Source organism: Cricetulus griseus, chromosome 2 (assembly GCF_003668045.3).
Source record: "Cricetulus griseus strain 17A/GY chromosome 2, alternate assembly CriGri-PICRH-1.0, whole genome shotgun sequence".
Lineage (NCBI taxonomy): Eukaryota > Metazoa > Chordata > Mammalia > Rodentia > Cricetidae > Cricetulus > Cricetulus griseus.
This window is the reverse complement of record NC_048595.1, coordinates 413,532,557-413,546,838: the sequence shown is the minus strand read 5'-3', so window position 1 is coordinate 413,546,838 and position 14,282 is coordinate 413,532,557. Positions and strand designations below refer to the sequence as shown.

Here is a 14,282-nt window from a genome sequence, read left to right as displayed (position 1 = left end):
GATAACTGCAAATTCAAGGACAGCCTTGGCTACAGAGTGAGACCCTGCATCAAAAACAAACAAACAAAAGACATAAGAGAATGGAACAAAATAAAACACAAACCATATATGTACATATATATACATATATGCACACTTATATTTAGGACATAAAAGTGGTGGCTGAAATATAAGGGGGGAAGAAACCTTTAGAGGGAGAGAAAAGGAGAACAGGAAAGGGCATTGGAGCAGAAAGACAAAATATCACATATTTTCTCTCACACATAGAATCAAGATTTAAATACATAGAGGGCTGAGGAGATGGCTCAGTGGGTAAAGTTCCTGCCTTGAAAGTAGGAGGACTGAAACTCAGCTGCCAGCACCCCACATAAAAGCAGGAGGTGGGCAAGGGGGATCTCTGGGCAAACTGCTGAGCCAATAAACATGGGGTCAGTGAGAGACCCTGCCTCTCTAAGTACTGTGGAGAGTGATTGAGGATGACACTCACATCAGCTCCTGGCAACATGGGGAACCGATGTATGCACACACACACAAATATACATGCATGCATATATATATATATATATATATATATATATATATATATATATATCAAAACGGGGACTATCTAGTGGGAGGAAAGGGATTAATGATGGGGAGAGGGAGACAGGAAAGAGTAGTGGAAAGAGAAAAATTCTAGTAGGATGCAATGTTATGCAGGTGTGAGAAGGTCATAATGAAATCCATTATTTTATCCTCTAACTAAAAACACTAATTAAAAAAGAAAAATAATAGAGCTGGAGAGATGGTTCAGCAGTTAAGAGCACTGGCTGCTCTTCCAGAGGTCCTGAGTTCAATTCTCAGCATCCACATGGTGGCTCACCATCATCTATAATGGAATCCAATGCCCTCTTCTAGTTTGCAGGTGTATGTGCAGACAAAGCACTCACACATAAAGTATATAAACAAATAAACCTTTTTAAAAAAGAGACTAGTGAGCTGGGCGGTGGTGGCACATGCCTTTAGTCCTAGCACTCGGGAGGTAGAAGCAGAGGCAGATAGATCTCTGTGAGCTCGAGACCAGCCTGGTCTACAAGAGCTAGTTCCAGGACAGCCTCCAAAGCCACAGAGAATCCCTGTCTTGAAACCTCCCCCCCAAAAAAGGAAAATAGTGTATTTGAAAAGAAAACCTCAAAACTCAATGTTTTGCTTTGCGCTTACATTTTTACTTGATGAGTCTCCTGTACCAACTTTTACCTACTGTAGAGTTCTGAAGATTAAGAACAAACTCAGAGCAGTGGTGATGGCCAGGGGGTAAGTGCGTACCTGTTTCAGGAGCATGCGCACCTGAGTTTGGATCCCTGGAACCCAAGGAGAAGCTAGGGTGTGTGTGTGCGTGTGTGTGTGTGTGTGTGTGTGTGTGTGTGTGTGTGTGTGTGTGTTGTGGTGTGTGTGTGTGTGTGTGTGTGTGTGTGTGTGTGTGTGTGTGTGTGTGTGTGTGTGTGTGTGTGTGTGTGTGTGTGTGTGTGTGTGTGTGTGTGTGTGTGTGTGTGTGTGTGTGTGTGTGTGTGTGTGTGTGTGTGTGTGTGTGTGTGTGTGTCAGGGCAGGCCTGTAATCCCAGCACTGGAGAGTGGGGCTGACCCAAATGATCCCAGGGCTCATGGACCCACCTAGTAATCACTATGCTCCAGGTTCAGTGAAAGATCCTGTGGCAACAAATAAGGTGGAGAAGCCATCGAGAAAGACACCCAACACCAAGCCCTGGCCTCCACACACCCAGTCGTACATGTACAAGCACATGTGTGTGCATACGGATACCTCTCCCCTCCCCAAATAAACTGAGTGTTTCTGCAATCTAGAAACACCCCATTCCGTGTCTTATTATGCTTCTTACTGCATTTGCCTCCTAATGGTCAGTTTTCCCTCTAGTGGGAACTCAGTTGTTTTCCTTAGAAAGCCAATACTCCCCTTAGTCCATTTCCTCTAGCTGAGCTACCTGCTTTTACACAATAGTGGCCATGTGACCTCGAAGTGTCCATGACTGGACGCTGCACAGTCCCACCCTAATCTCTGTGATGATTGGTTCAGAGACAGGCAAAGCCCCTCAGGCTTAGGAAAGCCCGCCTTCCCTGTGGCCACAGGGTCCTTATGGACCACATTTATTTTTTCACTTTTAACAGTGAATTCCTTTTGTGGATATGAGAGCCAATTTCACAGCCTCTGTTTAATTTTGCTAGGCCCAGACTGATATCTGCCCAGGACCAGAGTGACTTTCTCTGTCTTTTGGATGCCACCACACCACCTTGTGCAACAGGCAGTTCGATACTTAGCCAAGAGTAAGCACTTAATTTATCAAGTATCTATACTGTCTTAAGGGAGGGCTGCTGTGTAGCCAGGAGCCCTCCTGTGAATCCTGGCTCTGTCACTTTCTCTTCCAGTGAGCTTTGGAGAACTTGCCACCTTATAGAGGGAGATACCATCTTTCCTGACTTCATTTCACAGGGTTGTGAATAGACTCAGACCCCATTCCTAAAACCCTTGCTAAGTGCCAAGTGTTACAGAGATGCAAACTACAGTTAATGTCTTTATACCGGCTTCCCACTCTCTCTTTCACCTTGAGCCCACAAAACCCCCACTCCCAGTTATAAAGTCTAATTTTTGGTGTGTTTTTATTAGAGTTTCTAATACCTCCCAGACTTACAGTAATGACTTCTGGCCATCCGTTGAGAACACTTGCATTTTTATTTATAAATAATCTCAGAATATTCTGTTTCTCTACATATATACAGGACAAAGTGTCTACTTGTAGGGATGGAAATATAGCTCAGTGCAAGGCCTTAGATTCCATTCTTAACGCTACACACAAAATTCGATTTTTCCTCCAAAGGATATGGAAAAACAAATGACTAAGAAAATTAAAATATTTTAATTAATTAATTTACCATTTATGTATTTATTTTGAGGCCAGGTCTCTCTATGTATCCCCGCCTGTCCTGGAATTCAATGTGTAGGTCAGGCTGGGTTCAGGCTCGAAATGATTCTCCTGCCTCAGCCTCCCAAGATTTCGTATTGCAGATAGCTGCTAACACACCCAGTTTTAATTTCACTTTTTTTTTTTTTAGGTTTTTTTTTTTTTGAGACAGGATTTCTCTGTGACTTTGGAGGCTGTTCTGGAACGCGCTCTAAGCTGGCCTCGAACTCAAAGAGATCCGCCTGCCTCTGTCTTCCAAGTGCTGGGATTAAAGGCTAATTTCACTTTTGATGTAACTTTGTTTTTACATAATTATATCACTAAAATTCCTCAGGCTTACTTTAAAAATTGTGGTGACATGTTTTATTAATCACAACAGCTTCAAAACTATCATTTGCTAAGATGCTCAAAAAATACATACTTGAGTGCTTTACTTCTGTAGTTTTCTCAATAATCTCCATTTTTCAGCAATGGGGAATGCGCCTCTTTTGTCATTTCTCTGTTGTGAACTTATTTGCACTTCAATCTTATCTTCAGTTCACAAAACCTTTGCAGAAGGTAAAGCCATTCACCCTTTTGCAAACAGCTGTTCCTCTCAACTTAGTTTTTCATGCCCTCAACAAACCCATCTGGAAATCTGTAAGACACTTGAGGGCCCTCACTGCTTTCCATGATGCTGACTGTCCTCCTGGGTCAGGCCATGCTCATACTTTGCTGAATTGCTGCAAAGGCACCCAGTAGTCTCCCTGTTTGTCTGTTCTGCTGCCTCTTCCTATTGTTACAGTCCGAACCTGTGATTCTTTTCAGTAAAGTTCAAAGCAAATCCCTTCTGATTTCCAACCCCTATAGTGACCGCCCAGCTCACTCAGAAAAAGCCAAAGGACTTGCAACGGCCTGCCCAGTCCCACCCCCTGCCCCCACCCTCCCACCCCTACCTCCCCAACCCCACCCCACTCCATCCCTTTCTTAAGTGCTTGTCTCCTACCATTCTCACTCTCACTCCCTGACTCTGGCCACAATGGCATCTTAACTGTTCCTCAATGCTTGCATTTTCCAACACCACCCTCCACTTCCCACCCCCTCCTTGTGGCTATCATTGTTTCCACCCACAATTCTTTTTCCCCCTCTTTGCATGCTTTCTCTCTCTCTCTCTTTAGGACTCTGCTCAAACAGTATGTATAAAATATGGGCTTCCTTGTCCATTGCTGATGAAATCGCAGCCTTCTACCTCTCTCATCCCAGGAGTCTCTCTATTCATCATCCTTTTTTAGTCTTCTCCATAGCATATACCTGTCATCAGATATATATACATACTTACACACACACACACACACACACACACACACACACACACACACACACAAACTTGCTTGCTGTCAGTCTTCCCCTATGACCATAAGCTTCACGGAGAACAGCCACTCTTGCCTTTTCTGCTTATTGGCTCTTTGATACTTATTAGAATTTTGTCTGGAGTGCTACTTACTGTCAAATCTGTGATGACGCCTTCCATAGTATCATTCATATGTGTAGCTTTGGACAGCAGTGTTTCTGTTGAAGATGCTTTGTTCCTTGCTCCTTTCAGACACCTTCCTTACCTAGATCAAAACCATTCTATCTCTTGCTCCTTTTTTTTCCACTGTTTTTCCAATGCCCCAGGATACTGAAAAAGTCACATGGGAATGGAATTTTACTGAGTAACTAATAGGGGATTTGCACGAAAAGCAGGAGATAGTTTAAGTCTGTAGCTCATGGAATTGCTGGTATGTGATTGGGCCCCTACACCAGAGGGTCTAACATGCTCTGGCCTATAGGTAAGTTTGAGAAGGAAACTCCTGGAGGAAAGCCTTTCTCTCTTCTACTTTTGAGGACTCTGTAGTCATTACAGTAGGATGTGGGATCTGGTCTTAAAGACTTAAGGATGCAAAAGTCAACTGAGAAAGAGGGAACGATACTGGAATTGGTGTGCTGATTCTGGAAATTTCACAGCTATCAAGTAAGAGAGATATGTGGATTCAAGCTTGCAATCCCAGCAGTTAGAAGATGTATCCAGGTAGGAGGATCAGGAATTCAAATTCACACTCGGCTACATAGTAAGATCAAGGCCAATCTAGGCTACATAAGACCCTGTCTCAAAGTAAAACAAACTGTCCCTTATGTCAAAATACTTCTGTTTTTCTTCAAAGAAAAGACACTGAGATAATTAGAACTCTAGAAGAGTAACAGTGAGAGTTCTCTGACTATTTTATTTTTAATAAAAATAAATTTTAATAAAAATATTATATTATATTATATTTAATAAAAATATTTTATTTTTAATAAAAATAAAAATAAAAGTAGTTCTCTGACTACTACTATTTTAGTAGGATGTTGGGGATCATCCCAGAGCTTTGAGTGGATCTTCCACTGAACTGTATGCTGCTCCTAAAATAATGTGACGACGATGATGGTAACAATGATGATGACAGCTAACACACCTAGATTATTTAAGATATACCAGGCATTGCTGTAAGAATTTCATATACATTAACTTGGTTTGGTCATGAAACACCAGAAAATCAAATAAGAAACATGAATAAAACAACTTAATCCAAAGGAAAATGGTCAACGCTGACCTTTATTCAGCATAAAAGAAAGGTAAACATTTAGATATACTATGATGTGAGATATTTAATAATTCAGGGAAATATTTCTATCTCACAGTGACATATGAATACTTACATTATTGGTTTTCTTTATTTCATTACGACCTATAGTTGAGTGATTTTTTTTTTAAGGAAAACTGATGTTTTGCCAGCACGGTGATTCATGATATTTTGATATTTTCTACATTATTCTATTTAGTTTAGGAAAAGATGTGAAAGGTAACAGTCGTAGGTAGAACAAGTCTGTCTCCCAGTCCTAGAGTATGTCTGTATATCCTGGTAACCAAGGCTCTCTCATGTCTATAGGCTACTTGAGGACACAGACTACTCCACCTGTGACTTTGCATTTCCTGCACTAACACAGGCCTGGAGTTCAGTGCTCAGTAAATGTTTGAGAATCAATAAACACTATGCCACTTCTAATGACTCCTACATAAGCAGGAATCAATAATGGATTATAACCCCAACTCTGTTAGACACTGAACAATAAATAAAGGATTTGCATTCCCTAATGTTACATTTTCTCTGGCATAAGAGCCACAAATCATGGTAAGAAGTCAAGTTATGCATCCCAAGAAGCAGTATAATCTAGAGAAATCTTTGATAAATATTAAGGCAACTGTCAGATAAGTAGCTCTGGTTTCTTTGGAAGTTAGACCCCCATCACATTATGTCCTCTGGTGCAATCAATGGTGGCATACATTTTTGAGGGGTAACCAAGGACTTCATCCTTGGATTTGAGGCCTGCTCCACAGGAAGGAATTCATATGTGGTACTATAAACTCCATCAGAAGTCTGTGGCTCAGATCATAGGCCCTAGTGGAAAAGCTACTGTTGTTGTGCTAAGTGAACATGATATGCCTGTTAAATTGCCTTTGAATATTTCTGTTTATATCCATAGATTAATGATGCTGTCAGCTTTGAGCAGAGAAGCTTCCGTGTGTGTGTGTGTGTGTGTGTGTGTGTGTGTGTGTGTGTGTGTGTGTGTGTTGGGCAGTAGTTACTGAAAAGACTCATAACTGGACAAAGTACTAAGAGTAAATGCCTATTGAATGCCCATCCCTAAATAAGACATCTATATTACCCCCTCCAAGGGTCAGAGAACACCAAAGAATAAGAGAATGGAAATAATGTAAAAGCTGGAAGAAGAGGCAGAATGTTGTGGAATACTGTCTTCAGGCCATTACCATTGAACTCTCGGCCTCTGTGATAGCCTGCAAGAGATTGGGTCAATCAACATTCCATTATGGAGGGGAGGAGCTCACAAGTCCCCCTAGTTCCCTGAGGATCTATAGGTAATTGATAGTCAATAAGGGACAAAGATATCTCCTCCCTGGTATGGTGGCACTGGTAATTTGCTCATATTCCTGTAAGAAACCCTAATTAAATTCATTAGTTCACGCCACATAAAATAATATGAAAATAGAAGTTGGAAGGTAGGGGTCAGGACAAGAAATACTAATGGGCAGGGTGGTGGTGCACACACCTTTAATCCCAGCATTCGGGAGGCAGGGGCAGGTGGATCTCTGTGAGTTCCAGGCCAGCCTGGTCTACAGAGTGAGTTCCAGGACAGGCTCCAAAGCTACACAGAGAAACCCTGTCTCGAAAAACAAAAAAATTCTAATGGGGTAAATATGATCGAAATATACCATGTATGAAAACGACACAATGAAACCCATTGTTGTGCTAATATATGCTAATACAACTCTTAAGACCAGTGAGATGGCTCAGTGGGCAATAGTGCTTGCCACACAAGTCTGAGTTCAGTCCCTGGAATCCATGTAAAGGTAGAAGAAAAATGACTGTCCCAAGTTGTCTTCTGGCCTCCACATAGGCATCATGGCACAGCTTTGAGTGTGCATGAGAACACACACACACACACACACACACAATAATTTTAGAATTAAAAAAATCCCTGGGGTTATTTCTCATAAGGCTGTAACTATGCAATGAATACGTTATGTCCTTGATGAGATCAGGTTATACTTGAGGTAGAATTCCTGTCAGCCAAGGGGACCCTCTGTGGTGATAGCTGACTTGAGATTCTAATTAGACCCTTTGCTGATCTTATCAGATGACCCCCAGCAAGGTTCCTGAACCTCCTTTGGGTGAATTTTCTCACAAATAGATTAGAAGTAATTACTCTACAATGATCTCAAAGGGTTTTCAGCTGCAACTGTTTCTAGTTTAAATGCTGCCATTTCGGGTTCCATAGGATAAACCGGAGAACTGCTGACTTCACACTATCGGCTTATTTTCTGGAGTCTTCTATGCTTGCCTCGATTTTTACACAGACAGCATCATAGAACAGAGTTCTATTTTTCACCTTTGCTCTTGCTGAAGGAGATGCTTCAGTCAAGCAAGCATTTGCAGTTTTGTGTAGTGGAGAGAATTTAAATGTAACAGACATTAGTTCTCACACTGAAGAAGGTTGTGACCTCAGACAAGTTACCCAGCCTCTCTGAGGCTCAGACTCCTTCATTTCCTCAACAGCAGCATATTGTACTTCCCGGTGTTAATATAAGGGAGTGACAAAAACTGGGGTAGAGGGAGGCATGTCACATTCCTGGTTCTCAGAAAAGAGTGTATATACAACTTCTTAAGGAAACACCGTAGTGCTGCCTTCAGCAGCACGTATACTAAAATTGGAAGGATACAGAGATTAGCACGGCCCTTTCCGAAAGGATGACAGGCAAATTTGTGAAGCGTTCTATATTTTTAGGGGGGTACATTTTGGGGTCAGGGAGAAATCTGATGCCAGGGAAACTCCCAGGAATCCACAAGGATGACCCCAGCTAACACTCCTAGCAATAGCGGAGAGGTGCCTGAACTGACCACCTCCTGCAACCAGATTGGTGACTGCCCTAATTGTCATCAGAGAGCCTTCATCTAGTAATGGATGGAAGCAGATTCCGAGATCCACAGCCAAGCATTGGGCAGAGCTCTGGGAATTCTTTTGAAGAGGCGGAGGAGACATTGTACGAACCAGGGAGGTCAAGGACATCACAAGGGAACCCACAGAAACAACTAACATGGCCTCATAGGAGCTCACAGACTCTGGACCGACAGCTAGAGTGCCTGCATGAGACTGACCTAGGCCCTCTACATATTGTGAAAGATGCATAGCTTGGTGTATTTGTGGAATCCCTAGCAGTGGAAGCAGGGCCTGTCCTTAACATTTGAGCTCACTTTGGGGAACCTATTCCTCATACTGGGTTGTCTCACCCAGCCTTAATACAAAGGGAGGAACTTAGTCCTATTTCAACTCGATATGCCATGTTTTGTTGACACCCATGGTTGGCCTGTCCCTTTCTGAACAGAAACAGAGGAGGAGTGGATGCGGGAGCATGGGGGGATGCACAGGGGAGGCAGAGAGGGAAGGGGAGGAGAGGAGGGAGGGGAAACTATAGTTGGGATGTAAAATAAATGAAAAAACTAATCAATAAATTTTTTTTTAAAAAACCACTGCAGACAGGTTCAAACCATAGCTGTCTGTTTCTAGAAAGGCCTTTAAATAAGATCCGTTCTTAGGATGCTGATATAGAATTCAATAAAACTAAGGCACATTGATCTAAAATCCATAAAAATCAGCCTACTCAAAGCATTTTCTCCCATTTATAAAAGTAAACATTTGAAATGTGATTCTGAGCCAATAATAAAAGATTCTAAGTTGCTACAAAAGCCTCCAATCTTTTATCTTTTTTTCATATTATTTTATTTGAGACAGGGATTTGCCATATAGACCTGATTTGCCTAGAACTGGCTATGCAGACTATACTGGCCTTGAACTTACTGTGATCCTCCTGCCTCTGCCTCCTGAGTGCTGAGATTATGAGTATGTATCACCATATTCAGCTCTGTCATCCTTTAATTAGCAAAAGGATAAAGATAGTGAAGGGACCAGCTCCCCATTTCAGCAGCCACGACAGTAACACATGCTTGCCATAACCTTGCCTTGGTCACTTAGAGGTCAGATGCCTGCCTCGTGACAAGGAACCAATCAGAAGTTAGCTGGTGGTACTATGTTTTATGACCCTGGGTGTACTTTACGGACAAGCACACAGCAATGATGCGCAGAGCATAGCAACCACCCTGGGAGGGCCTATGGGCCATAACAACCAGTTGGCCAATCAACACACGGCAAACCCTCCAAGCCTGGAGGCACACCAATCCTGAGCCTGTGCGTACCCCTAGACACTCCCCTTATGCTGCCCTATAAAGATCTGTATGCAGCGGGTTTGAGCTGTCTTTGCTAGCCATCCACCATGGCAGGTGGGTGAAAGACCCTAGCTAACATGGGGTTAGCTCTTTAAATTACAATAAAGCCTCATGCAGTTTGCAGCAAGCTTTCGAATCCACCTGGTGATCGGGGTGACCTCGGTCATGGCCTGGGATCCTGGATATCTGAGTTTTCAGGGGTCTAACAATAGCACGTCATAGGCCTGGGTTCCCATCTACCTCAGGAGATCAAGACCAGCCTGGGCGAATCAGTGAGATGCTGTCTCAAAATAAAAAAATGAAAAAGAGGGCTGGGCAAATAGCTCAGTGGTAGAACACTGTCTAAGCATGTGTGAGGCCTTGGCTTTGATCCTCAATACCACAGGGAGAAAAAGTGAGGGTAGTAGGGACTTGCTTGTATGCTATTATGTATCCAGTAGCCAGCAGAGTGCCTGGCCATCTCAGGCACCCAGTACATATTGTAGCATGAGTACACATAAAGTCATGAGAGTTTGTTTGAATTAAATTTGGTTTGACTGTTGCCCATGTGATATAATGTCTCAAAAGGTGTTAAGGGGACTGAAAGATGCATGAAGGCTTATTAAAATGTTCCCTTAGTGCTGTTCAGACTTCTATTAATTTCATATTATATATGAAGAGCACATGAATACAAACACAAATTTTACCTATTGAGAGGCTGCCCATGTAGCAAAATTCTACTCAATAATCCCAGGTTGCCACATCTTTAGAGCAAGCAGACTGCTCAGAAACAGAATTCTTGCTTTCAGGACTTGGAAAGAAGGCTGCTAGTTTTTTTCTGCACATGGTTTTTGGTTGCCTTTTTAGCTAATGACCCTTGATTTTAACTAATGAACTCCAGCTGTTCTTATCTTGCTTTCCAGCCCTCCCCATTTAACCTTGGTCTCTCTCTGGTCTCACATCCAATGAGATCTTACCCAGGGAAAAATGAGCCAGTGCCAAAGTTCTTAAGTAGAGCCTTGCTTTCAAGGCTGCAAGTTTCACGACACTGAAGGAAAAAGAAGCAGCCATTGTTGGAAACTGGAAGTCAAACCACCTCCGATGTGTCAAAATCCTTTCATGGTTTTTCGAATCATACAAGCAAAGCCTTCAGTAAGGGGCAGTCCATAAAACAAACCAAGAAGTCTGAAGTGGAACCCTAGCTGTAATTGTGAACACCTGTGTGGGAGGCAGCAGGCAGTAAAGCAATGCAGGAATGGTTGTGCATATAGAAATATACACGGGGCGGGGGGCGGGGGCGCTGCTTTGAGCCAGGCTGAGAACATCTGTTAGCAAAACCTGCTGCAAAAAAGGTTTCACTGTGACTGCCAGATGTGTGGACCGGGAGAACCCAAGCTATGGGGAAAATAGGACAAAACCCATTGTGAGTAATGAGTGCACTCAGACTGGAGAAATGGCTCAGCCGTTAAAGGCTAGGCTCACAACCAAAAATATAAGCGTAATCAGTGCACTCAAGGTCACAAAAGGCAATGTCCAGAGAACGATGGGAGAGAGCCTTGACATAGAAAGAGTCCACTTTCTGGTGACCTGGAGGTTTTGACTATGTTCAGAAATCCTCTTTCATCTCTCCACACCTTTGTCTCCAAATGTGATCATCCTCTCATTTGGACCACTATTAAGTACATCAGTAAGTACAGCTTCCATCATGTTAAACACTTGAACCATGTGTTCCCCCAAATTGCACCTGATCCTATCAGAATGAGTCCCCACTTAAACTGATAGCATCTTGGCCTTTCTACTTAAATTTAAAATGTCTCCTAGGGACATCAGAGGCTTTTGAAAATGGCATCAAATTGAGTTATAAACTCATTTTCTGAATTGTTTTTTTATGCCTGTTTGCATAACCTATTCTAAGTCCAGTCCAAACTATGCCTCCATTAGCCACACTGAGACTCATCTCCACTTACAACAGCCTCTATACACTCAATATTTGACTTATCTGCTCTGTTAAGACTGAGAACAGCAGAACGGAGAATGGGGCTTTCTCTGTTCATTTTTCAAACATTCAGCACTATCCTTTGCACCCATCCAGTAAAGAAGGGAAGACACAAAGCTAAGAGGAAGAACCTAAGGCTGAAGAAGGGCCATTTCTAGGATCTCTTTCAGAGATCAATAGTCATCATTCAAATTGCTCACATAAGGTGTGGGCATATCTAGCTGATAAGAATGCTTGCCTAGTGTGGTGGTTTGAAAGACAAATGTACTTCATAGGCTTGAGTATTTGAGTACTTGGTTCTTAGTTGGTGGCATTGTTTGGGGACAGTGCAGTTTTGCTGGAGAAAGCACATCAATGAAGGTTCTGGTTTTCGAGCTCACGGCATCCCCACTTCCGGTTTGCTCTTTTGCTCGCTGTGCGTGCGTGCGTGCGTGCGTGCGTGCGTGCGTGTGTGTGTGTGTGTGTGTGTGTGTGTGTTTGAAGGTGCTTTCTCTTAACTTCCTGTTCCTGCTACCATGGCAGCTGTTTGCTGCTCTGCCTCTCCCAACATCCTTCCCTCCCCACATGATGGACTCTTCCCTCTTTGTAACTGTAAGCCAGATAAACTCTTCCTCAAGTTGCCTTTGGTCATGGTATTTTATTACCACAATAGAAAAGTAACCAATATCCTAGCATGCTTGAGGCTCAAGATTTGATTCCCAGCAGGAAGTATAAGTCTGAGCTGGTGGTACAGCTGTAATGGTAGCCCTTGGGAGGCATAGGCAGGGGGATCAAGAGCTCAAGGCCATTCTTGGTTATATAATGAGTTTGGGGCCAGTCTGGACTCTATCATAGACACTGCCTCAAACAAACAAACAGAAACCTTAGGTGGAATGTTGATAAATTATATTCTTTTATTTTGCAATGTTAGTTTTAAGTTTAAAAATTATTAATGTTAAACATTGTGGTATAAATCTTCTCACGGATAAGTAATTAAAAAGTAATAAAATTCAAGAATAAAACAATAGCAGTGACTATTCATTGAAACCTAAAAAGAGATTGTGAAAAGTGTCATGTATTATCATTTGGTCTTTATAACAGCTCCGAGAAACATGTCCTGTTGTTGGCCACTTCTGCTGAAAACCGAGTCTTAGAGAAGCAATGGACCTGGAATCACTTCATTAGTGCCTAGCAACCAGATGATGCAAACTCCGATCTAGTTACCCTAGTTACCGCCTTACCATGCTGCCCAGGGAGCAAAGAGAACACAGGAAGCTAGGTTTGTAGGCACATCTACAGTGCCTGCTCTTGGGAGGTGGAGGCAGGGGTACTGCAAATTTGAGGTCAGAGTGGGCTACATAGAAAGTTTGGAGCTAGCTTAGGCAATTAGTGAGATCTTGTCTCATTTTTAACAAACAAACAAGAAAAACAGAGACAGTTCCAGAGGGAGATAGAGAAAAAGGGAGAGAAAGAATGCTGAAAGAACATGCCATCTATCCTGGAAGCTGAAGCAGAAGGGTTGCAAGTTCAAGACCTCCCTGGGGAACTTAGTGAGACTCTGTCTCAAAGAAAAAAAAAAGTGTGTGTGTGTGTGTGTGTGTGTGTGTGTGTGTGTGTGTGTGTGTGTGCACGCGCGAGCGCGCGCATGCAAGCATCTGTACTCGAATATGTGTGGTCCCTTTGTTCAATCCCTAAACACTTCAGGAAAAACAAAAACAAAACAAGAAAGCATGCTGTAATCAGGCGAACCTCCCCCTTCTCCCACTCCAAGTATTCCTATGATGCCACACTTCTCTCCCTCTCTCTTTTGAACGAATCTCTGTGGGTTGTATAGACTTGGTTTTAGCAAGAACCCAAACATTCAGAAAACATTTAGTAAACGCTCATAGAGGTCATAATATGGACGGCAGCTCTGAACTTTGTCTTCAAGAACAAATACTAAAATAATAGTGAAAATAATCTTGGGAAATGGCAACAAAATCAAAATTTGAAATTATAGTATCACTTCTAGAAATACCAGAGACGGCATGCTGAGTGAGCAGCCTGAATCCTTTACATTGTTTTTACACCATAAAGTAATCAAAACAACCTCTGGGGTCCATTTGTTCTTGGTCTTACCTTCCCGGATGGCTGTGAAAGGCACACCCTCCTCGGCGTTCATGCTGATCACCTTTAGAGCTACTAGTTGTCCATTTATCCTAGAAAGGGGCAGGGCAGACACACACACTCACTGAGATGGTTCAAGGCAACAGCTTGATTGAAGATGCTAGAACAAAGGCATTCCTTCACATGTCCTAGTACATAAACATTTCATTTCGGATAACAGCTGAATTCTTTCTTTTTCTTTTTTTGTTGTTTATTTTATTATTTGTTTTTATAATTTTGTTTGTAATATTAAATAAATACAGAGATTCAAGAAGGTTTTTGTTTGCTTGTTTGTTTGTTTCCCGGCCATGTTGTTTTTAATACAGTGAGATCCACTGTCGATAATCTGTTCTCTCTGGGTTTCACATTTTC

At 42.3% G+C, this 14,282-nt stretch overlaps 1 protein-coding gene and 1 non-coding gene across 3 annotated transcripts in view; one reads left to right on the top strand and one right to left on the bottom strand.

The window, feature by feature from the left end:
• Cdk15 (cyclin dependent kinase 15) overlaps window positions 1-14,282 on the bottom strand; it is a 99,422-nt gene that overhangs the window by 77,890 nt on the left and 7,250 nt on the right. For both annotated transcript variants that reach the window (XM_027396989.2, XM_027396990.2), the window contains exon 4: window positions 13,884-13,963. In XM_027396989.2, the coding sequence (XP_027252790.1) occupies window positions 13,884-13,963 (80 nt within the window). The remainder of the gene's footprint in view (window positions 1-13,883; window positions 13,964-14,282) is intronic.
• On the top strand, window positions 8,209-8,313 carry LOC113833113. Its single transcript, XR_003481771.1, has one exon. It is a non-coding gene; the product is annotated as a U6 spliceosomal RNA (small nuclear RNA).